The sequence below is a fragment of the Molothrus ater genome, chromosome 15 (assembly GCF_012460135.2).
Source record: "Molothrus ater isolate BHLD 08-10-18 breed brown headed cowbird chromosome 15, BPBGC_Mater_1.1, whole genome shotgun sequence".
Classification (NCBI taxonomy): Eukaryota; Metazoa; Chordata; class Aves; order Passeriformes; family Icteridae; genus Molothrus; species Molothrus ater.
The window spans coordinates 4707322-4732476 of NC_050492.2; the positions used below are offsets into that span (position 1 = coordinate 4707322).

The following is a 25155-nucleotide window of genomic DNA, read 5'->3' on the forward strand; positions in this document are numbered from 1 at the left end:
CTTCAAAACTGCCTTTATCAGTGCTCCCCCAAGATGACGACAGTCACACTGCTGGCGTGTTCATAACACTGCATTTTCACCATTTTTTCCCTGTATCTTCATATCTGTCAATTGGTTCCCATTCATCCCCTTTAAACTTGCATTGAGGTGGTACGTTGCTGGAGTCAGGTGCTGCTTTTATTTGTTTGCTTTGTGTGTAAAGGATTAACCACAACAGGTCACCTTTAACTTATATTATGGCTCAGGACAACATTGTAATCATGCCACAAACCTGGCACTCTTCATACTTGCGTTCCTCTCCAGATGTTTGCTCTGCAAACCCATCTGGGGATGGCATCACTCTGTTTGATCTACTCTCCCTCATTTCTCTGATCCATAACCTGCTCTTGCATTTGCAGGGAGCCACTTGAATAGTTCAATACCCTTTCCCCAGTTTGATTGTGCCACCAAAGGCCCACAGTGCTGCCTCACCTCAGCTTCCATCTCCTCTGTGAGGCCGTGGCCATGTGCAGGGCAGGCAGAGGAAAAAGGGGATTCAGCATCCCCTCACCTTTTCCTTCAGAGTCCAGGCAGCTTCTGTCTGCTTAAGCAATTTCCAGTTCCTAAAACTTCAACTCAAGTTCTGATGACAAATAGTGTTTCCCTGAGTCACACAGAGAGGAGATGCACAGTCCCAGACATGACCAGCTGGACATCATTCATTCCTGTGGGCCATGTGCTCTACAGCGACGAACCAAATACTGAGTTATTCTGCAGGACGCACCCCAAAATTTAATGCTGTCCCCATTGCAATCACTCCCAGAACATTGTATGCCACTGGGAGCATTCTGGACATGGCACAAAGACAGCAGTTTCAAGCAGTGCAAGCAGTGTGTTCCATGGATGAAAAAACATTACTTTATGCACTGTTGTCAAAGCAAGAAGCCTCTGAAAAGCCTCAGAGCAAGATGAGTCTCAAACAACTGAAATTAGAGAACAACTACAAAAATGCAAGAGTTGCTACTTCTAGTAATTATACCCTTACTTACCTAATAATTGACAGCTTTTTACATTTTTTATACAGAGATTAATAGCCCACACATAACAAAGAAAATGGCAATGGTAGGAATTCTTACTGTGGTGCAAACAGCAAATCCATTAGAATATATTTAAAGAGAGAGAGACTACACGTTACAGCTTTGTAACTATTTCAAACTAAATAGATGTTGCAAAAGAAATAAAAAGAAATTTTAAAAAAACCTACCCTTCTTTTTATACTTATTAAAGTGGCGCCGTCCTTTGCCAGTAAGCCAAAAACAAACAGAATGAAAATAAAATAATGAAAAACCCACACAAGGAGAACAGGAAAAGAAATTGCGAATAACATAAATCTGAATAATTAGAGTTCTTAAAATCAGATTAAAAAGTCAACTGATCAAACATCGCACAAATTTCTGGTTAAAAAAAAATCCAAAAGCCTTCATTTCATTTAGATTAAAATATTAAACATGTTTCTTATTACATTGCATAATCAGCTAGAAGTATCTGCTAAATGGCAACTTCATGGCAGTTGACATAAGCTACTTGACTCCATTTTTGTCCTTCTTTCACAAATTGGACACCATCTCTTAGCAGGCTATGCTCATCATATCAATGTAGAAATCCTATGTGATGGTGCATTGTTCACCTTTTCAGATTAGCTAAAGATGCTTATGATGCAAATCCAAGTATTTTAAAATGCAAAATTAAAGGAGGCTCTGCTCACAGTTGCAAAACAGTATTTGACAGAGTCTTTGGAAGTTGTTTTGTTAAAGGAGTGGAAGAGTTGCATGCCCTTCAAATATTTTATGAGATGAAATGAAATTATAGCCAAGTCTGAGTCACTTCTAGAACTCAACTCATTGCAGCACTGAACTCCATTCCCAAGTGGTGAAAGGCAGGACAGGCTCAAGGCTCAAGGATGCCTGCTGCAGATTCACCACAGACCTTGAAAATCCAAACTAGGATCAGACATAAACAGCAACAATTCTAAGCAGGAAGGACTTCTTGATATACTTCAGTGGTTTTACCACAGAGCTTACAGAAAAATAGAAATGAATAGAAAAAGGTGCAACACACCAAAAAATTACGATAATCACAGCTGCATGTCTGATTCTTTAATTGATCCTTGGCCAGAGAATCACTTTTCACCAATAGCTCCTACACGTAATTGTGGACAAGAGGTTACTCACAGTGCAGTTCAATTCACAGCAAATCTTCCACTGGCTTTAACTGTACACACTTGCTTTATCAGGACACATCTCTGCATGGAATTATCCTTTGATCATCAGATTTTCTTTTTCTTTGTATGCCATATCTTATCCACATGAGATCAAAATGTATCATTACCTTTTTTGTATGTTAGATGAAATTCTTTAACCTTAATAAGGATAAACTCCAAAGGGAATTTTGCCTAAGCAAGAATGGAGTAAATCTGCTGATGCTGAATACCAGATAATAAGCTATTTCCACAGAATAGAGAAATAGCCCACACAGGGTTTGGCAGGAGTGTTTGAGAGGGTGAAGTTCGTTCTATTTCAATCTGGGTACGAAAGTGCATTACACCCTGTGGGTTGGGCCAAAAGTTCATCTCTTTCCAATAATTTTCATAGTTTTTCTTGAAGCTAATGGATCTGAAGTCAAATCTGTGCTGTGTCTCACAGCTTTCCTTCATTTTTATCTTTTAGAACCACGTGGATGGGGCGTCCCTGTGCACTGCCTGCAAATGGTTTGCAGCGACTCCCCTGATGTCTCACTGCCTCTGATGGCCTCAGGATCAGTCCTGGGATGAAGGATTGTGTTTTGTATCTGTCAGACTTGAAGTTCACACAAAAGGAAGCTCTCAGACTGCTGTTACTCCATGGACCAAGTTCTAAAAGCCATCTAAGGAGCTTGTTCACATTTTCTCCACATTTGAGTCTTGACTCAACTTATTTTATGGTGGAGAAATGAGATATTGAAAGATGCATTGCTAAGGAAATAATAATTGAGAAAATCAAATTAAAAAAATCATTAACCTTCCATATTTGTGACAGTTCAAATATAAATTTACATTAAACATGTGTCCATACACATAGTATGATGGAAAAGATGTAATTCTGTATCTCATTTTACTGTGTTTTACCCTACAGAGAATCCCAATTTTGACTTCTGTGTTCTGAAACTGCTCGCACATATGAAAAGCATTCAAGTAAGCAGAAAAGCCTGTGGCTGTGAGAACAGGCATGAAAGAGGTGAGGCAAAAAGCCCTTACACCCAGCTCTCAGGGTAACGCTGTGCAGCTGTTCCAGCACAGAAACACGAGTTCTGTCAACACACCCATGTTCTCATCTTGTGCAGTTTTTCAGGCTTCTTTGTTCTTTAGAAATACCATGATGTCTGACAAGAAAACAGTACCAGAGTTGAAGGAAGCTTCCATGAAACCATTTCTGCTTTTGAGGGGAAAGAGACAACACAGAAAGGACAAAGCAGGAAGCAGAGGAAATGCACTGAGGGGCAGGAGAAGCCTGACAAATAGTTTGACAAGCACCCTATTCAAAAGCTATTCATCTGTCACAGCCTGAACGAAGTGTTTTCTAGCACTAACACAGCACACAGTGCTACACAGAGGTGCAGTAGACAATGCAGGATTGCTGCACAACTCAAAATGCAAATGAGTTGATATAATGGCCATGTATGTGTGAAGGATGGCAGTGAAGCACACAGTCACTGCATGCATACTTTCACAGGTTAACACCACAGAAATGCACAGAGCTGTCAGTCTGTATTTATAGCTCACGTTATCACACCATTCACTTTGTGCACTACAGATATCTCCTCTCCAGATTTACCAGCTGTCTTAATTTCTCAGGTAATCAAACAACTATTTGAATGTTCTGTAAAATGAGCAGGGTGAATGCTGAAATAGCAGTCTTAGCTTTTCAAGGCCCTTGGGGTCTCTATTTCTCCTTTTTTTTTTTTTGTACTGGGGCACCTTCAAGAGCCAAGTGTGGAGACAAAACCCAGATATTACTCACTCCAGTAGAACTAGAGCAGCTACTCAAGGAGTATTTCATAGACACATGGATGTGCCACAGCAGTGAGAGAGGTGGCGCACAATGAACTCTCCTCATGACTGCATCAGGAGTCCAAGAAGAAAGGAGCAAATTTCTAAGGCCCTTCAAGGTATCTTAAAAAGCTTTCAAACACCAGGCTTTCCCTCTTGGAACACTAAAAACCCCCTGGAAAATAATTGTAAGCATGATATTGATAGTGTGCCTAAATCTCACACAAACTAAGAAGGAAGCAAACTGTAAAATGTTCCGAGTGTGCTCAGGAGCAGAGGGGAATGCAACCAGGCCACTAAATTTATACAACACATCTGCTACTGGCTGTACAAACTAAAGAGGTCCTTCTTTGTGAATTCTTTCTCTACCACTGCTATCCAAAACTCTCGGAAAAACTTAATGAACACATACTGCCAATCCATAGATGTCATTTAGATTTCTACTTAATCCTTGATAGCAGTCTATTTCCCAGTTTTAGTCGTTAAATTTACAATTGACATTTCACAAAATGTTTATTTTAAGATTTTATCAGGTCCTACCTATTTTTCTACAAAAGGCAAAGTTCCTTTGGTCAAAGAGTAATTTTATATGCAAGAAAGATGCTTTGTACTAAAAGTAAGGCTCAGGCAAGCCAGAATATGTACTAGACTCTATCAATGAAGACAACCAGTCTTTTCTTCCAGACCAGCTAATGATTATCAGAAAGCATTGATAATTCATCCACTTTTCCAGAAAATAAATATTTTCTGCCATTTCTGTCTACTGCCTTTGCCACAAAAAAAGGCTGTAGCTATGCAAGCTCATTGGAAATGTGGCAATACTGTCTCTTGAACATATTTAACTCAAGATCTAAGAATAAAAAAAGCAAATTGTTCTATTTGAATCTAGCTCAGACCCATGCTAGCTAGCAGGCACTGTAGATCAATAGATGACAGACACACACTGTGGTTATTTGTAAATATGGGGAAAATGATACCTTTAGCGCAATCTGCTCCATGAAATCCTGGAAAACAGTGGCAGACACCTGAGACACACTCGCCATTCCCATGGCAATGACGTGGGCAGTCTTGCACTGAGTCTGAAATTAAAGCATCACAAGCACATTAATTGGTTAGTGCCTACTTAGGCCACAGATTTTTTGTTTATTTTTTCTCCATTTTAATTTGTCTCGATACTTAGAAGTACAACCCGTAACAACATTAGCAGTACAAGGTTCAGGTGAGGCAGAATGCACTGAGTGCCATGAGAGCATGAGTACATGTAGAGATCTAGTGACACACTAAAGTCACATATTAAGTTCTGGGCTTTACTAGAACCCAAGGTCTTCTGATAGCGCTCAAATCCTCTGTTCCAAAAATAGGCAGGAGGTCTTAGGACCTCTACAGCCATGCTGGAGTTTATACAGTGCAGCAAACACAATGCTTCCTCAGGAAAATCAACACTCTCCCTTTTGCAATGACACTCTTCTAGCTCAACCACTCTGCCATGGGAAACTGATCACCCCAAGGACTCGCTCTTCTTTTCCTTCTACAGGCATTTAAAGCCTCATTAATTAAGCTGACAAAATATCTGCTGAACGTGACAAAGAGGAGCTCTTTTGCTCTGGCAAATCTACTCGATCCTTAAAGAAATGATAAAAAGATGCAGGTGGCTGTGCAAGAGGATGAAGAAGAGTTTTGTAAAAACACAGGACAAAGTTTAATATCAGAGTTTGAGTGACTGACTGAAATGTTGATGACCTCAATAATACGAAAAGAGTAGACACATAAACCTGATAATATTTCAGCTGCACCAAAATACTTATTTTCCACAATTTCTGTTATCATTTGGATAAAGCATACACTATCTTGCATAATAACAATCTAAAAATAAAATTCCATTTTTGAAATTAATTCTTAAATTTATTTTAATTTGAAAGCTGTTGGATTTCAGCAGAACATATTTTCAACAGTGAATTATTGGAACAAAAATCTAATTTTTTGAATATTACTCTTCACTATCACTCCCTGTTGTTGTGGGACCTGTGGTTCCAAACTAAATGGTTCTGTCAGCCCCAGGCACCAGATCAAGCTGCTGGACAACACAGGAAAGAGAATTTGGATTTGGAACTAACAGAACTATGAGAGTATTTTTATTTGTCACATTAGACTGCAAAGAAGAAAAGGATTCAAGTAGAACTTTAAATCTAATTTCACAGTTACAGGACACCAAATACAAAATGTCTAAAGCAAATTTTTAAAGAGATGTCAGTAGCCTAGGCTCTTGAAATGAGTCATATAAACAATAGAAAGAAAAAATTGAAATGTAATGCTCAAAGATATCAATTTGTCTCATGAAGAAGCTTGTTTATAGATTTATTCATTATTTTGCTTCATGGCACACAAAAGCATTTACTATGTATTCAAAATCATGGTCAATTTAGTATTTAACGTTAACATAATTTCTGTTATTCTTCCTCCTCTTCCACACCAGAGGGATGTTCAGCTGTCTCAAAGCCTTTCATTATGAAGCATCTGATACAAGGTGTGTAGAACCAGATAAAACACCATATTTTTCTCCAGATTTCATTTCAATCACTATCATTGCTCTATCAAGTAGCCTACCTGGCTATTACACCTTTGATGCTCTTGAAAGCTATAGCCTTGACCAGAAACCCTGTAAAGGGCAGCTTATAATATCCTAAGGTTTTCTAAGCACAACAGGGGCATAACAAGATATGAGCACAAATATTCTTGTTTTTAGAGAAGTGGAAAAAGCCTTCTATGGGAAATATGGGGGAAAAATTATATAAGGTCATGGTTTGGCAGGGAGGAGCTTAGAGAAGTGATACAAAAGCTTTTTGTGTAATTGATAGTTTGTGGAACCACTCCATGTATATATCAATTTTTTAACATTCATAGAAAAGTATTTTTTTCATCTTAATTCAGGGTAAGAGAAACAATTATGTTTGTACTTAATGACAGTACTGATTATTCACCTACACCCTTTGGGACTTAGGCCAACAAAATGAATGCTATACTAATGTAAAAGGAAAAAAACCTAAGCTACATATTATTAATAAGGCAAGACTAGAAACCACCTCTGACTATTAAATCTAAAACCTCATTTTTACTTTTTATAGTATCCCTGACTTAGAGGAATTACAGATTTTTACAACACAGTGCCATTTCAGACTTCCCCAGCCAGGACAGAATATCACAAAGGATACCTCAGAATTTGTTACACCACAGTGAAAAGATAGTCAGCAAAGTTCATTAAGAGCTTCAAAGGACAACAAATCTAATAAAGCTTGGAGAATTTAGACTCAGTTTGATTCTCAACTGAATGTAATCCTATTTTAACAAAACTGCAGCTGGATGTTCTTCCACTATGTTGAGGAGACGACTCACTGCTAGGTGACTGGTAAGCTGTAAAGCAACATACAGCTAATTAACGGTCTCAATTAATCTCTAGGATGGCTGCAAACAATAATCTCATTTGCAGGTGTCATTTTCTTGAGCTGTCTTTCCACCAAGATTAAACAGCTCTCCTGTTGGATACTATTCCACCTGGGTGTAAAGAAGCATCTTCAGAGAAGCAAATAAAAAGTATCAAAATGACAGAGATAAGGGAGGGGAATATTAACTGGGGAATGCTTCAAACCACACTGAATTTTCTGAGCCTTGTTTTCCAAGACTAAATTCAAGATCTATGGGAATGCTAAAATATTAAGAGGAAAAATGAGTGAATTAAAGTCAGCACACACCATTACTGACTCTTTGCCAGAGCAGTGTTGAGGAAAAAAACGCACAGCATCACATAAGGACAAACAGGCTAAATACTGAGGACTGCAGGAAAAATATTCCAACTTTGGGTAAGGGAGGGTATAAACAGAGAGGAAAAACGCCCAGCTGGTGGAGTACCTACCCAAAATGACTGTGCTGAAGGAGACCACCTCCTTGTCCTTGCCATCATTGTAGAAGGCCAGGTGCCACAAGCCCACGTCCAGGTACTGCACGAACACGGCCTCGTTCTGCACCAGGGTCTGGACGCTCCGGCGCTCCCGCGGCGACTCCACCACGCTCCACTTCTCCTTGCCATCCAAACGCTCCATGAAATCATACTGCAGGAGGGAAAACACCAAAAACAAGGGGGGAAAAAAAAGAGAACACAAACAAACAAAATCCCAAACAAACAGACCTGAATACAGAATGGTTCAGCTCAAAAATCTGCCTCTCTATTTACTCCTCTACCTTGTTATGAAATGGTATTTCTGGAAGAAATGGGAAACTAACATTTACTAGCTGACCATGGATCACAAACAGATTTTGTGACTTTTATTCTTTCTTAAACAGTGACCTAGAATTATGCATCTTTCCTCTGCATAGGTGATCATAAAATGTACAAATTGACAGGATGATTTTTGAGAAACAGTTTGAAATCTATTATTTGACCTATTAATTTTAGGTTCCTACACAGCTTTCAGAGACTCAGGAGACCATGCCCTTTTCTAAGCAATTGCCTGCAATAAATTCTTTTTGGAACAGGAACAGATATCTGAGGTGTAACTCCAGACATATTGTTGAATGGAACCCCCAGAATGTGAAAGAGGAATAGCACGGACAGGAAATGTGTTTATCTAATGTGACTCATGACCAGATAAAAATACACTGCACAAGTTTTACATCACAGAGTAAAAGTTGCTTACCTGATGTTGTATGAGGAACAATCAGGGCAAGTGTGATACAAAAACCAGAGGAAGCATGGAAAGGAATAACACAAATAAGGGAATTGAACTTATATTAAGGAAAACAGAACTTCTGTTTGGATGGCTTCCAAAGAAGGTAGAACATTGCATTAATCTTTGGAAAAGGGATCAAACAGAGCAAGTGATTATTTAGAACATAAGAGCGATGGCACCATTAATGGCATGAAACTAAAAAAAGAAAGAAAGAAATTTAAGATGAATGTTAGATAAGCTTCCCATCCATTAAGCTCAGTAAATAGCCTCCCAATGGAGATGCCACAATTAAGCAAGACTGGAAGAAATATTGGTTAGTCTACAACAGGGAATAACTCTGCATAACAAAGCAGCTGGGATAGCTGTCCTAATAGGCTTTTTTCTGTCATTAATGTCTGTGATTCTGGAGCTCTCAAGCTCAACTGAGTAGATCTCATAGTCCCTATCTAAGGGAAGCCCTTAAGAAACACCAAAAACAATCTATCTAATCTTTTGATAGCTGTATAACAAGTCCCCTATGAGAACACATCTTGTTTTAGACACATTTATCTGTGTAGGAGTAGGTAGAGATAAATAGACATGTCTAAAGAAAGATGCATGTGTTCAATAAAATACAGTAATAGTATGTGCTTGCTTGCCAGTAGCTTCATTACATTTCCCTCTGTTATCTCTAACACTTCCAGGCTGTGCCCACAACAGCTATGAGAAAACATCCACCTTCCCCTACTTTCAGTTTAAACTGAAAACTGTAACCTTGCCTCCCAAATAGAATAAACATCCAGAGAAGGCACACACACTGTCTTGCACACTGTATTCCACTCAGGATCTATGAGCCCTAGTAAATTATTCACAATTTGTGATAAAATAATGAAGATTCTCCCTATTAGTGGAAGACAGACAAATTTAACACTCTAGTGTCATCACATCTACCCAAAACTGGGGTATAAAGCCTCACCTTTCTAGCTGAAAACCTCTTATGTACCAGCATTACAGAGCCCTGGTATGCTGAGCCTTACAACAAAGGGAAATGTCTGCCAGAACTATTGTCTTCCTGGTAAACTGTGGAAGTGACACTGACCTGCAGCCTTTCCACAAAGGAAATCCATGGCAGGGAGACATTTGAGCCCCAATCTACTAATGTTGAGAGCTGTCATCATAGTGAGTGCATTATGCACTCTACCTATGATTCTATGCTTTTAAATGAGGAACAAAGTAAGAGAAGTGGAATAAAAAGTTTCACTCAATATCAGATTGCCATCCACTTGAGCCTTTTTCCACATATTATTTCAATGGGAAAAGGTAAATCAGATAAATTAGTAATATTCAGGCAAAGCATGGCAGAGATGTAGAGAATTCTGGCATGCCAGGAACTTTCAGCATATGTGAGGTACCAAACACACATATATCTATCTCTGAAATCAATGGCATTTGAGAAGATTGCTAAAAGCCATTGTCTAACAGTCAGAGGTTAAGGACAGACTCATCACCTCCTTGGGAAATGTTATTACTTGGGCAACATCTTGGGAAAAGAAATTGTGCTCTTCAGAACAATTGTTCAAAAAAGGGTCAACTGGGGAAGCAGCAATAAAAGCTGACATTTCTCACTGGCAACATGCTGTTCCTCTCTGCTTGTGCTGGCAGGTTCCTCTGCCTCCCCCTGTTTGATGCTGATTCTACCTCATATAGCAGAGAAGGCTCAGCAGTTGGCCAGATCGAAGGGGAAGAGTTTTCAGCCTGAAGCTGCTTGAAGTAGTTTTAGCTGCAGAATCTCTTTTCATGATGATGGGGTGTGACCTAGTGAGAGCAGGTCCCTTGGCATGGTGATTTTAACTTTGGTACAGTTAGCAGTGGTATTGCCCCCCCTTTAATCAAACCAGGACAAATAGTTTAATGCCCAGGCAAAAGCAAAATGACTGAATCTGGATAACTCTGTGAATGCTGAAGTACTGGTGCAAAGTGATACAGAAAACAATATTACATTTTTATACCTCTTTGGATTTCTAAGGACTGAGGAAAAAAAAAAAAAAAGAAAGAAGGAAGTTAATGTATGTGCTGCTGGTTCCCCGGGTATATTAATCTTAGTATGTCAGTAAGGACGAGGTATTTGTGCCCCAAAATTGAAAATCCCTGACTGGAGGGTCACCAAGATGACACTGGGAACTCATAAGCAGAGAAGATTCTTCACATGCTTGGCTGAATCACCATTTTGCTTTTCACGGCCCTGTTGATTTTCTGATTTACCACCCTTGCATGATTAATTACTTTTACATAACGTTGTGCTGAAGATATCACTCTTGCTTTAAAGCTACTTATTGGCATATATGAATAGATTAGAAAACCCATCTAGGAAAAGGAGGCAAGTAATTTCATGATCATTAAAAAGCAACTGTGGAATGCTTAATCTAACACACACACAACTGCTAAGGAAGAGGCCACTAAATCACATGAATTAGGGAATGGACATGTCAAACCAAATTAAATCATGGAAGTAATTTGGAAGTTTCACTGACTTTTGGCTTTTTTGTTTTCTTTTTTTATGATCCTTTATAGTTTATGGCTTCATACTGAAAGTCACAAAAATGGCTAAAAGAGCTCAGGAACAACATGCAGCAGAAATCCCAAATGACTACATCAGAGTTCAATTTTGCAGCAGGGAGTACTTACTATGATTAAAGCCCAATATAAGCAAGTGACTTGCCAGCCTACATTGCTAAACAAATTCCAAATTCACTCTCTAGGTGAGTTTGTTTATTTTTACTACCCAGCATACTGAAATCCTACTGCTTACTTTTATTTACAAACCTAAAATCTCATGCTAAGTTCTTTCTGAGCAATTTGTTTTTATAATTTCTCCATTCAGGGCTTTCTACCCTCTGATGCATTTTATTAATGGGCTAATAAAGGCTTTTTTTTTCTGGTAACTATGGGGAGTCAGCAGAACAGTTTGGGAACTTCACACCTATGGCTGTGACTCCAGCACTGCACCAAGCCACCAAGCCCAGCCACACACAGAGGAAAGGAACCACCTGTGACCACTGTGGAGGTGAGGGAGCTCGCAGGGCTCAGGACTGGAAATGCAGAGAGCTGCCATAATCTTCAGGGATTGTCTTAGATTTAAAACAATTTGCATACCTCCACAAAATGCCTAGGAGTTTTTGAGATTAGGAATTGAAAAGAATGATCTCCTAGAGCTCTTGTCTCAATGAGGGATGCATATTCAACAGGAGAAGGGGAGCACGCCTGGGGTGGCGGCCAGCATTCGCCTTTATGCCAAAGCCCTGTAGGATCTAAGCAGCCAGGAAAACATATGGCAGGGAAACTTGTTTGCAAAGTGCTCTAAAATTAGTTCTTCGTAAAATCCAGTTGGTAATTATTCATTAAAGCACAGCCACGAAACATCTGACACCCACGATGGCAGCCAACCAAGCGGTTTGCTCCCACATTTGGATGTGCCACAATCCAGCCAGATCAGGCCAGCCCCAGCAGGCAACTCTGAGGTGCTCTGAGCACCTAAAAGTGTCTGAGCACCTGCTAAAAAACCAAGGGAACGCTGATGCTCCCCTGCTCTCCAAGTATTTTTTCAAATAAAGCCATTTCCTGGTCTGAATGAGAAGAGTTTTCATTTTGACATGAAACACTTGTAAGTATAAGCCACGCTGCTGGAAATGAGAACAATACAGCCCCACACATTGCCTTCTCCAGACATTGCAGGGAAGCTCCTCTCAGGTTACCTCATTTCATGCATCATTTGGAATGTGCTACCAGCATGTAGCAACACCACAATTGCTGTAAACTCTGCAGAGTCACTTCATGCATTATTTGATATTTACAGTTCATTTTCTATACATTATCAATTCTATTAATATGACTCTCTTTTGCTAAATTCCTAGTGATCATTCAAGCCTGCAATGTGCATTTTGTTATTTCTGCATAGCACTACACAGGTTGGAGGGATTTTGCCCAAAAGCACTGCATTCCTGTTTGTACTCTGCTTGCCACTCAAAACTGCATTTCTGCCTCTCCTCAGAGCTCCACTCCCCATGCACACGGCACACAGGCTGCATCCAGACAAGTTTACAGCTACATCAGTTTGACTGACTAAACCAGGCACTTGGAATATTTGCTAAACAGTAATACTGAGAAGGTTAAATCTCAGCAGGGCTCTCAGACAGGAACTGCATCTTGTTGTCTCAGGTTAATCATGTACCTAATTTGCTGATTATTGACTTGTTCCCACAAAGGATTTTACTCGGCTTGACATATGAGCACTGATCAGTGATGAACTGTCAAGCTGTTCACTGCTTTAGAGCTCATGTCCCTAACCTACAGAAACAAGGATTTTAAATTTCAATTTTAAAATATCGTCTGGTGTCAACTTCAGACTGTTTTCATTCATACAAAAGTATTGTGCTCCTTTCTGTCAGAACAAGGCTTCCTTTCACTAACTCAGGTCTGTAACAGCTTGCATTTCTTATTCTAAAATAATTTCTCTTGGTAGCAGCTTGACTGAATTTTGATTGCTGGGCAAAACTGCCATGTAACCTCCTGCTGTAGCACCCAGACCCTGCCTGAATGTGGGAAGTTTATGCTGGCTCATATTGCAGATTCAGACCAGATCTATATTAGTTTATACACAGTGTGTTTCATTAACCCCACTTATGAAGAGGTTCAGATCTTCCTCTGAAGACAGGAGAGCTGGTACCCTGAGGAGGAATTCAGCTCAACAGGAAAACACAGATGATATTTCTCATTATTTAATTTAACAGAAAGGTCACAAAATTTCTATTCTATTCATGTGAGTGGAGTGAAAGGAGAAAACTCTGCCTGATCACAGCCTTCTCAGATGAGAACATCTAATGAAACCTAGAACAAATACATCTGATCATACAGCAAAATAAAGTTCATCCTGAATTAAAAGAAAATATTTTGTACTACAGCTACTTCCAATTGGATTTCTTGTAAAAGATGCAGGCATACCTCCCTCACGTCTTAGTCAAAAAATTAAAATTAACCTGTATTTATAGCAAACTTTGATGATTGCTTCAGAGCTTTGGTTGCCCTAAGTAATTTTCATGTAATGATTTACACTTTTGTTTGTTTTCCTCAAATAAACTCCCATTTTATTCATGATGGAATAGGGGAAGTGAGCTCTAAAATTCTGAATTAAACGAGACATGCGGGATGAATTATGCCATGACCTCACTGGAACAGATGAAGATCCACAGACAGAATTTCACCCTCAAGACAGCATATTGAATGAAGCCTTACAGCCAAAATCAAAACATTCTTAAGAAAGGCTCCCACCCTGGAACATATTCTCTGAAGATGTATTTTTTGCATTGTCTGGATGGCTGGAAATGACTGAAAATCAGTCAGCAGCCCTCAGCAATTTCCCAATTTTTTCAGTCTTTGTATCAAATTTCAGGACACTGTATGCTAACATGGAAAACTGACCACGTCCTCCCCTCCTTGGGCTGTGCACTGCTGATCCTGATTTCTTACCACTCAAACACACCCATTCAGTAACTCACAGAACACTGGAAAACAGCTTACTACAGAAAGCTGATGAATTTTGCACAGCCAAAGCTCCTTTGCACAAATTCTTAGAAGCAGAGGTAATAAACCCAAATCAACCTCCTCACTCCTTTACTCCCAAGTTTAATCAAAGATTTTGGTCCTCAAATCATCAGTTTTGTCTCATAGATAACTGGATAGTTTTATCCCAGTTTGTGCCAAGATTATACCAGAGAATTAAAACCTCATCTAAATAGCAAAGACATAATTTATTTTATAAATGTATTGCTGAAGCATTATTCTTTTATAATAATATATAAATGTATTGCTGAAGCATAATTTATTTTATAAATGCATTGCTGAACAACCTAAAAATGTTAAGATGAGAGTGGTTCAGTCAAATATGACAAATGAAGGAATTCAGGAAATCCCTAAACTTGAATTCTGTAAACTCCAACATAAACCTAACAAAGATGACCCAAGTTTTGCATTTTGACATTCAAAGCCAACAACACACATTGATAAAGTACCTGGGCATGTGATGGTGGGAGTCCTCTTCTTATATAAACACCAAAAAGAGCATCCTTCCCTAAGGATATGTTGAACTTCAGGAACTGTGGCTGGCTGATATGGATCTGAGACCTCCAAAAAACGCCGGGGGGCACCTCCTGGGTGACCCTGTGGCCAACTTCTGTTTCTCCACTATCTATGCTGCTATTCCTAGTGACCCATGGTCCTATAAAACAAAGCAAATATAAATCAAATGAGAGAACCGGTTTAAATACACGCAGTTTTATTCAATCAAGATTAACATCTGTGGTAGTGACACCTCTTAAATCAAATGGTAACTTTCTTATTCTGATGCAATCTGCCTGCTGTTTCAATCAGTATGTAAGAATTTGGCCCTTCTATTTAAAGCAAAAACTCTGCAAACCTTTTTTTTCCCCATAGAGCATCAGCAATCTTCTCATACCTCAAACCCTTTAATTCTGTGATTGCTCCTCACTGATCAAACAGCAACAGCAGAGTCAATTAAACACATGTGAATCTCTCTGTGCTCTTTTCAGTTGCATCTTGTACACAACTGGGGTATAAAAAATTGCCAGAAAGGTGAACTGAAGGGTAACTTCAATCTAAATGAGCTGATTGCAAATTTTTATTACTACTGTTTTCTTCACTGAAGTAGTCCAATAGACTTTAGGTCACAGAATAGAGAGTTGACAGAAGAAATGAAATGCACACAAAAGGGTTTAGAGGACAATGTCTGTACTCTAACATGCATCTTCTCCTTGAAACAGAGTTAGCACAGCTCAGTGCAGTGCCTTTGAAGCTCTCTCTGCCTGAAGCAGGGTCTATCTACAAGTCTTCTTCCCTTGTGCTCTGGTTAGTTAAAATCCATCATTTGTTGGTTTTCTAGCATGCATTATTGAAGACAAGATACAAGGCCTTTCTGGTTGAGTGCTCTGGCTTCCAGCCCATGAAATAGTCAACTCTTAAAATGTGGTGCAAATCCCTTCTGTTCTCAACTGAACAGGTTCTGAGGCTACACATATTTTAAACATGGAGTGCAGAACATGGAGTTAGAAGTGTTTTTAAGCTACAATTCACAGCAATGCTTGGTTTTGTGTTCTGTATTCTCAAACAACATGGTGAGAAATCCATTTAAAAATTCTTACAAAGACACTATAATAAATCAGACAACCACAGAAAATATCTGTTGACAATCACAGAAATTTAAAGGTATCACTAACACCACTATTACCATAGACTGGATGGTAGTGATGGTAGTGAGATGGTACCTCTGATAAAACCTGACAGCATTTGTAAAAAGTGTTCACTTCATTGGGGTTTTTCTGTTTACTTCATGAGGATTCTTCTGCTATGGTGTAATGCTATTTTCAATAAAGGGCAAGTTACTCTTGAAATACATTCCAGAACTGTATCAATGTAATGGAATGGCACAGAACAACAACATATAATTCCATCAGGTAAGTACGTAACAGCTTTTCTGTCTTGACTATCTTTAATTGAGAGAGCAGCAAAAGCACGGTTTCAATTATAGATTCTAAATTATCTATGTTAGCAGCACTTACACTTGTACATAATGAAACAGATACTATGTTGGCAGTGTTTTGAAATGGTAAAAGAATGCTCTGAATACCAACTGCTCTAAAGTTTTTCAAAACTTGTTTATTTTTTCATTTTCTATGTTAACGGGTCTACAATAACATGACTGAAAGAGAAAGAGAAAGCAGGAGAAGCTGCAACAAGAGGCTGAAAAGGAAGGAAAAAATGGCTGAGTGTCCAGCAATGTGCCCTTAGAGCCACAGAGAACAACCAGATCCAAACACATCCTGCTTCATGGAAACTACAGGATTTCATTTCTAATGGATTACTGCAACAGAGGATATCTCAAGGTCCCTATCTAAATGAAGGCAGGCACCACCTCACTAGAATTTAAATTAGTTCTTACCCACCTACATGGAGAGGAAAACCAGGGGCAGAGAACACACCAAAAATCACCTGTGGCATGTTATACTATCACTGCCAGAGCTGGGAAGTCAGCAAAAGACTGCAGGCACCTTCACCTCCTTTGAGGATATTACATTTATTTCACAATTCCAACATATGGTAATAAATGATGAATATTTTTTCAATATTAAAAAGGAGGCTGTAAATCATTTCCTTGGAAGCATTCTTTAATGAACATCAACTGTATCTAATCTGAAAAAGGCTCCTTGACACACTCTAAAGAACATTCTTCTTCAGGAGCAAGATATCATGGCCAACCAGTCAAAGAAAAAGCTATTTCCAGGAATTATTGTTATTATTATCCAGTGCAGCAAATGTACAGAGGCCAAAATAGTCTCTGTTGGCAGTTATAGTTTCACTGGCTATTAAAGAAACTCCAAAACTGTCAATGGCTTTTGCTAATTATGCATATATTCTCTAGAACTGTAACTTTGTAAATAAATTTAATTCTAATGAAAATAAAGTTTTAGTATTTCTGGATAAATTTAGCCTCAGTTTCCTTTGGATATCCAAAATTCTGCTTTGTATTTCTCTGTGGAAAAGAGCATTTTTCAGGACTCAAGGATCCTCAAATATATCAATTAAGCTAAAATAATAAAATTTCAGCCATGGGGAAAACCAGAGTTACACTCATACTACTTCAGCATGCAAAGGTAAAAAAATATATTGGATGTCAGACTTTCCTCCAAAAAATTACTAGAAGACAATTCCTTTGAATTTCTCATCAGAATGTTGAAGTTATCATGGTGAAATAAAAATTGGTAAAAACTGCAGATAAGACAATTGAATTTGTAGTTACTACTGAGCCCAGAGACTTGATTCAGGTTTACCTAACACTGAATTGATTCTGTTCAGTTTGATACTGTCCTTGGAAGCATCTCCCCACAGATACACTTTTATTTTGGTCTACAACACAAATGACCTGGTTTCTAGTTCTCCAAACCACTCCTCCTGGAACATCTTAGGAAAATTTCCCTGGGAAGGGAATTGTGACAGGGGTTCACCCCAGCAGAGGACTTTAAGAGCACGTTAGATGATCAACTCTCAGAAGTGATCAAGATATATTTAACCTGCAGCAGAGAATGGGGCAGATGGGTGACTCTTTTCAGTCTGTATTTCTGTAGTGCCTCAGAATATTTCAGAATGCTCTATACCCAGCCTGTGCTACATCTGCAAGGAACAGCTGCTGCCTCACCTCTGGCATGCTGAAAGGATCCTTTCCTTTTGCTTTTAAGAATTTAAATCATGGCTTCCTGTTTTTATGGAGCTACATTACAATGCTGTAATAACAAAATTTAGGAATGCTTGAAGTTATACTAAAATCTAGGTTTCATATTTGCAAGCTTAGCTAACAAATTATAAAGTCTTAAGTCCCACAAGATATCAATAAACTCTAAAGATTATGTATTATTGAATCATGCTCTCATAAATTCCTGCTGAATTATCCTTGTTGGTATGAGACACAAAACCAGTGACAGAACCTTGGTTCTGCTCCTTGCTCTGATACTGTCAATGCACCTGGGTTGGTCATGATCTTGCTGCTCTCAGATGCCTACTTGTAAAACAGAATTGTTAACAATGACAGAATTATTAACAGTTCTCACCTTGAGGATGAGGAAGGCAGAGCAATAATGTAAGGCAGAGTAAATATAAATATTACAGGAGGTGTCTCAGTACTGGCCTCTTCATACTCCTTCCTCCCAGGATATAAATACAGAGAGGAATGCAAAGTAGATATGAACACTGACTCTACCTCAGTTAATAGGCTAAGGTTGAAATTTTTTTTAAATCTGAAAAGCAGACCATCATCCTAACTTTGGTACTTGCAATGCCTTTTTCTGCACTAACAGCTTCCCTGGCAAAGCCTGTCACTAGAGACTCAAGCTTTTTTATAGCTCCCTTCAGTCCTCACCTCCTAATGCAGAGAATGTATCTTGCTACCTGACTCACTCCCCTCCAGCTATTTTTAGAAGCTTTTCCATTTGATGGACCATTGCAGATCACATTCAAAGAGCATCAACTGCATTTAAGTGAAGGTACAGATGTGACAAACTGACAAATCTGTGAAGAAAGACCAACCCAAACTACTCATACTGCTGTGAACAAATGAATCCCAAGATCATTCTCTCTGTTGTGGGCGACTGTTGTGAAGTTCTATGTTTATCTCATAACCCCATAGATACTTGATTTTTTTTTCCCCTGTCATTTTCTCTCTATAAACATCTACAAAAGAGTTTTAAAAGCATACTTCTTCATCTTACCCAGGGGAGCCATTTCAATCACTCAGTCAAACATATATTCATCAACTAAATAACACTTATTCATTTAAACTGCTGTTTTATTTACCCAGCTGAATTACTATTTTGGCATATACATTTGAAAAGACTGTTTTTAGCATTCAAGTGTATTTGCCTTTGAAGCTATCAGACAGGCAATCCATGACAAGAGCAATGCAAACTCCCCCTGCTAAGCTGTCAGCAGGTCTCATCTGTGAGTTGGAGGTCAGATTCAAGGTGGCAGTGGATGGGACATGCCCAGTCAGCCTTTAATTTAACTGATGTCAAGCAGTGTCAGCCATGCAGGCAGAGCTGTATTTACACTGCAACCAGATATACCTGATTATTTATAACTACAGTATCCTACACTGTAGCTAAAATTAAAAATAAAAATGAAATCTGGCTACCAGCAGTGTCACACTACAGACATCACATTTAAACAGCAATTAACTCCAGTGCTGTGGCTGTGTGCCTCTATCATGGGGATGACTGCAAATTGCATCTTGATGGCACTCTTGAAAAATATCTGGCAGAATAACCATTCCAGAGGATCTGAAATGAACTACCAAGATAATGTGGACAACCTCAAATTAAATACAAGGAATAAATATCACCAGGGTTGGTTAAATTCTCTTTACCTTCTTTTCCTGTAATTCTCTATTTTTTATAAATCGCTGCTACAGATATAGCTTATCTTTTTATCTAGATTATTTTTCTGCTGTTCTTTTTATATAGCCAGGGATTTTCACAGATGACTTGGAATTCTGAAGAAATTTATGGTACAGCTGTGTAAAGGAAACCATTCAATATAAAAATAGACTCCACTGACTTTTTGCCAAAAGAGACCGTGTGAGAATTACTATGGTTCTGCACGATAGTTTAACTTTTTTCCTTAAGTAAATTTGCTACTTATATGGCCAGACATGTCTTATTGTTCCAGTAAGGCAAATAAAATGAAGTAGAAAATGCCTTTTCCATACAAGTATCTTCAGTGGAAAAAACAGTGCTATGCACTGTTACCATACTGACAACTCCCTGTATGAACTTACACTTCAAATTATCTACTATCACCTAAGTGCCCTAGGACTCAGGTGAGAACAGATTATCTCTGGAATGTGTACAATAGATTGACTGCTACTGCAAAACAAATTCCCTCAGCTGCAATGAGCTAAAAAGCCAGGCAATGAGAGTTTGTCTGCAAGAGCTGCTGTGGCACATTTGAACTTCAGGTACATTGAAGATGCTGAGGTGCCAATGGGCTCTGTTTTGGGAAGGAGGAGGAAGGAAGCTTCTGAGTGTATGAGCTTTCAGAAGTCCAGAAAAACAGCTTCTGGTACAAAACCAAAACCTCAGTTTGTCTAGTCAGCATCCTAAATTTCTATTGTGACAAGAGGAAAGAAAATCTTCAAAGGCAGTGTCTGCACAAAACCTCTGGCTCAGCTGCAGCCAATCAATGGGCAGGGAAATGAAGCAGTTCACTTTTACTAAAATACAACACACCTGATACATCTAAAAATTTAGGCACATCTTCACGTTCATGTGAGCATGGCTTCAGAAGAGACATTGCTTTTGGAATCAAAAGCAAATTATAACCAAAATAAAATTAAGATCTGTTGGTACACTGCATTTCTCAAAGAGTAAATACACACTAGTATGGATTTCTAAATCAGGACAACAGTCATCTCTGATTGTTCATCTCTTTGGTGCCTGAGTGAGAACTGAGGACTTCTAAATTGGAACCTTGGACACAGCATTAAGTTGTTGTCATATTATTGCAGGGGTTCCATACTGCTGTCTCCTTATCACAAAAGTTCCAAACCTTCTTGGTGTTTCTCCTGGGCAGCTCCTCAGAGCACTGACTCTTTCCTCTTCACAAAGCAGCCACTGACTCCAGTTCCCCTCTCACCCAGCCCCCCCCCACTCTTTTATAGCATCTTCTTCTCATTGCTTACAGCTGTGGCCTGTTAAAGTCAGGCCTGTTCCTAATCTTTGGTAATTGGCCCAGCTGCAACTCCTTAGGGGTGAGATTACTTTCTACACTATCTTTATTTTCTTATATTCCATCCTGCTACATTTATCAAACTTCATCACCTAACTTTGAACAGAGCAACTCATGCTATCACCATTAACACACCCAAAAATCTAAAACTCCTCTTCTGTTGAATTTAGCCAAATCCTTTGCTTTTCTGAGATAGCCCTTAAGTCTGCTGTATTTTTAGAAGACCACATCTGCTAGCCTTCATAGCCTCCATCTTAACAGTTCTGCTTGCTAACGTGTTAATTAAGATCTACATTACATTAGCCACATAAATACTTAATAAGATTAATCCACCTGGAAAATGATGGCTTGTCTTGATTAAACTGAAGGAAGGTAAGAGAAGTGACATTTAAAACACACTGACTGTTATTACATTCTGATCGTCTGTTTCAAAGCGTCTGACAGGAAATAGCAGGAACCGGGAGATTCATGTTGTTTACATTGTTAATGAGGGGTGAGTTTATCTTTTACAAGGCGACAGAGAGTTCCCTGCAGCTGCTGCTGAGTCCTTGCACCGTGTGCTGGGTGGGTTTCAGCAGGAGCACAGTCGGGGGTAGCACTGCTGCCTCGGGCACTGAGTCAGGAGCTGCTCTGTTGGCATCTGAAGCCCAGCTCATCCCTCTGGCAGGATGGCAGATCCTCCCATTTCAGAATTTTGTCACTCCTTTAGCTTTGCCTGTGTGGTGCATTGCTAATAAAATATCTTAACTATTAGAAAACAATTTGTGTGCAACCCAAAATGTGACTCGCAGCTGCAGCATCTGGCAGAGCTCTCAGCATCATTTGGAGAGAGCTGAGACAACCTGTACAGCTCCACAACGACTGCTGAGCTCAGCTTCCCACATCCATCCAAGGACAATTTCTGCTACATCAGTAGAAATCTGGTTTTCCTCTCTCTCAGCTCAAGCAAGTGAGATGGTGCCAAATGTAACAGCTAATTAAACTTTCTTCGTTTCATTATTGACATTATATTTGCAATTCTGAATTGGATATCTGGAAACAAGTATTTTTCATGACACTTCAGTACTTTAATATTTAATAACTGCAATATTTTTGAAAAAAGTCTGAAATCCACATATACTTGGTAGACTTTGTGAAATACCTCAAACTGAGCATGAGCTTGGATCAGGTTGGTTCATCCAAAGAGATGCAAACCCTGGATTATGTGAGTATCAAAACACAAATTCATATCAACTTTTTCCAACTAGTCAGTGCATTCATTGTGCCTAAAGTGATCTTTCCACAATTGTCCACAATTACTTTTGGTGTCTTTTAAAATGGGAGGTTCTAGAATCAGAGATCACAATCTCTTGCTGTGTTTTTCAGCTTTCTAGAGCATTACTATAGGAAACAATCAAGATAAAAAGTACTAAGTCATTTTTGAATTACTATAAAATTTGCTAAATTTGTGAGCACATCAAAGACAATATGTCCTAAACAAAAAAAGTTGACACCAAAGCATTCTTTATATGGATTTTCAGCTGGGGTTAGTGTAGGTGTATTCTGTCAAATAGAAAGGAAACAGCACATGGTCACAGATTTTATGGAAATGTGTGTCTAGCCCACCACGTAATTTTAAATCTAGAAAACTTTTGGCATAGATGAATAGAATTTAGATACAGATAAATCCCATAAGGTCATCTATTTCACTGCTTTTTGAAGAAGCAATTATTCCCAAACATGTCTCTTTTCTTTTCCCCCACTTTCCCCCTTAATTCAGATTTATTACACCCAAATTCTAACGTTATCCTTATGCAATATAAGAGCTAAATGGGCTTTACTCTCAGAAAGTTTTTTAATGTCATAATAATCTATCTCATCCCCATAGAAATGCCAAGGCAGTATCAATTTTTGAGGTTTTATGCACTATGAAGGGTTACTGCCTTATGATCTGTATTAGGAAGGGAATTTTTGTCTTCTAATTTAAATCCCTACTTGAACACAACTTTCACAGCATGGTGGACTTCACTTGCAGTTTTAAAGCAGCACTGGGGATTTTTCTGCCCATTGCACTTGCCTCCTCCTTTCAGACATATCCACTATTAGTGAGATGTAGTGTGTAATTACAAAAAACCTGAAACTGTGTTATCTTAATAGTGAATTTTGTTTCCATTCAGATAGGAAAATGCAGTAATAAAGTAATTTACATTCCCCTTAAATTGCAGTTTTATTATTTCCTACCAGAATTTAGTCTCTTAATAAGGAACAGGCAGATCAAATTGAATACCTGCTTTTTTTTTTTTTCTCCTTTCAAATTGCTCTACTTTAAAATGCTTTGCTTGCTGAGTAGGCACAGCTTGTGTTTAAGTGGCCCTTCTCAGAGTAGGGGTTAAAGGTTTCTTTGGGAGACCCGTGTTTTGAAAAGAATGGCTTCATCCTGAGTTGTGTCAATTATAGAAAGGTCACTCTCCACAGCCAGAGCCCTGAAATGGTTGTTGTGTTAAAAGCTGTCAGAGGCTTTCCTAAAAACTGCTGGGATAGCAATTTTAACTTGGACATAAAAAGAAAGGTGAGGTAGAAAAACTTTTCACCTTTCCCTGCTCTAGGAATTTGTCTTCTCGAAATTCCTTGTGTTCACCCAAACCTGTCATTCATTTTATTCCACTGTGGCAGATTACTTGCCTAAATATTGTTCTTCCTCCTTCCCCCACCTTATCAGCATTTCAGCAACCTTCTACAAAATGTCAGAAGAACAAGTAAACTTTTCCAACGTGCTCTGAGGAAAGCTAACTGCAGCAGTTTAAGACATAACCAGTTCTGTCTCCTTGTCTCCTCTACAGGAGGTTACCACTCCCAAAACAGCATCTCAGCCTCTTCAAATGTGCAAAGCTAATTAGAGTGGGGCTGGGATAAACTGCCAGAATTTGCACTGAAGTGCCCCAGGCAGGTGAGCCCATTCCAATTCTGCAGTCCTGCTGCCCTATATTTGCACAGAGATGGCAACAAAAAGCTGCAGGGAGGGAATTGGGAAAGGTGTTAAAGCCCTGCAGTTGTCTGCTAAATGACCATAATTGCCGACCTGAGCTCTTCAGGTTCCTGCCCAAAACCACAGAGTCTCTCACCTGTGCCCAACCTGGAGGCAGTTCAGCAGCAATGAAAACATTCTGTCTTGCACTCAGGGATGTGCTGCTCATGCACTTTGACCTACAGCCAGTCAGAGATGAAAGCCAAACCAATGAACACTTGTCTAAAAATTTTCAGGTTTTTGGCACTATCAGGATGTAGGATTTCATGACAAGGAGGAAGTAAAAACTAGATCCACCGTGGAAAACATGGAGAAGCTGAGGTGCAGCAGCATTTATTGAAAAAAGAAGCAAATCCATTAAATGATCAAGCTCATAAAAGAACAATTCAGTTTCCTTTCCCAAGCCTATTTTAACTGATTGTTTTCCCAATTCAAGTATCCTGTGTCAGCATTTGCTTCCAACACTTGCTTTGGCAATTACCAAGTCTCACATGAGACACAGGTCCTGAGTGCAAGGCAGTGCTCAGCCTCTGAACAGAATTCTTCAGCTGACAAAAATCAAGTGCTCAGACTTCTCCTGTTCCAGTCATGCCATCTACCATCCCAGCCCACTAAAGCGTGGGAGGTGCTTTGTCTGATTGTAACATTCTGTTCTGCCTTCTCCCCATAATTTTTATAATAACCAGAGAAGACCTTACTGTGATGTAGCAAAGAAAACCTCTGAACCTCACCAGTAAAAAACATTCCATTTAAATTATTAAAATCCTTTTTGTGACATGTAACTTCTCTGTGTTTTTAACACAGGTTTTCTCAGTTTAATAAAGTGTTTCTGGTTCTAGGTTTTACTTATTTTTTCTTTCACCTGCCATGTCTCTGTCATCCTCCTCTGGAACACAGTTTTTCTTTAAGACAAAAAGAAACTATTTGTTGTCTAATTTCTCACATTAATATCACAGGACAGACCATTTACCAGGGGTCAAATTCTGCTGTCCTTGGTGTTTGCTATTAGAATTCACTGAGAAAGAAGAACCAGGGATGTGGTCCTG

General features: G+C 39.0%; 1 protein-coding gene across 4 annotated transcripts in view; it reads right to left on the bottom strand.

Moving 5' to 3' along the window:
* Positions 1–25155, bottom strand: part of TENM2 (teneurin transmembrane protein 2) — a 737821-nt gene that overhangs the window by 100073 nt on the left and 612593 nt on the right. For all 4 annotated transcript variants that reach the window (XM_036391814.2, XM_036391811.2, XM_036391822.2 and 1 more), the window contains 4 exons: positions 14829–15034; positions 7971–8166; positions 5041–5142; positions 1244–1276 (listed from right to left, as the gene is read on the bottom strand). In XM_036391814.2, coding sequence (XP_036247707.1) covers positions 1244–1276; positions 5041–5142; positions 7971–8166; positions 14829–15034 — 537 coding nt within the window. The remainder of the gene's footprint in view (positions 1–1243; positions 1277–5040; positions 5143–7970; positions 8167–14828; positions 15035–25155) is intronic.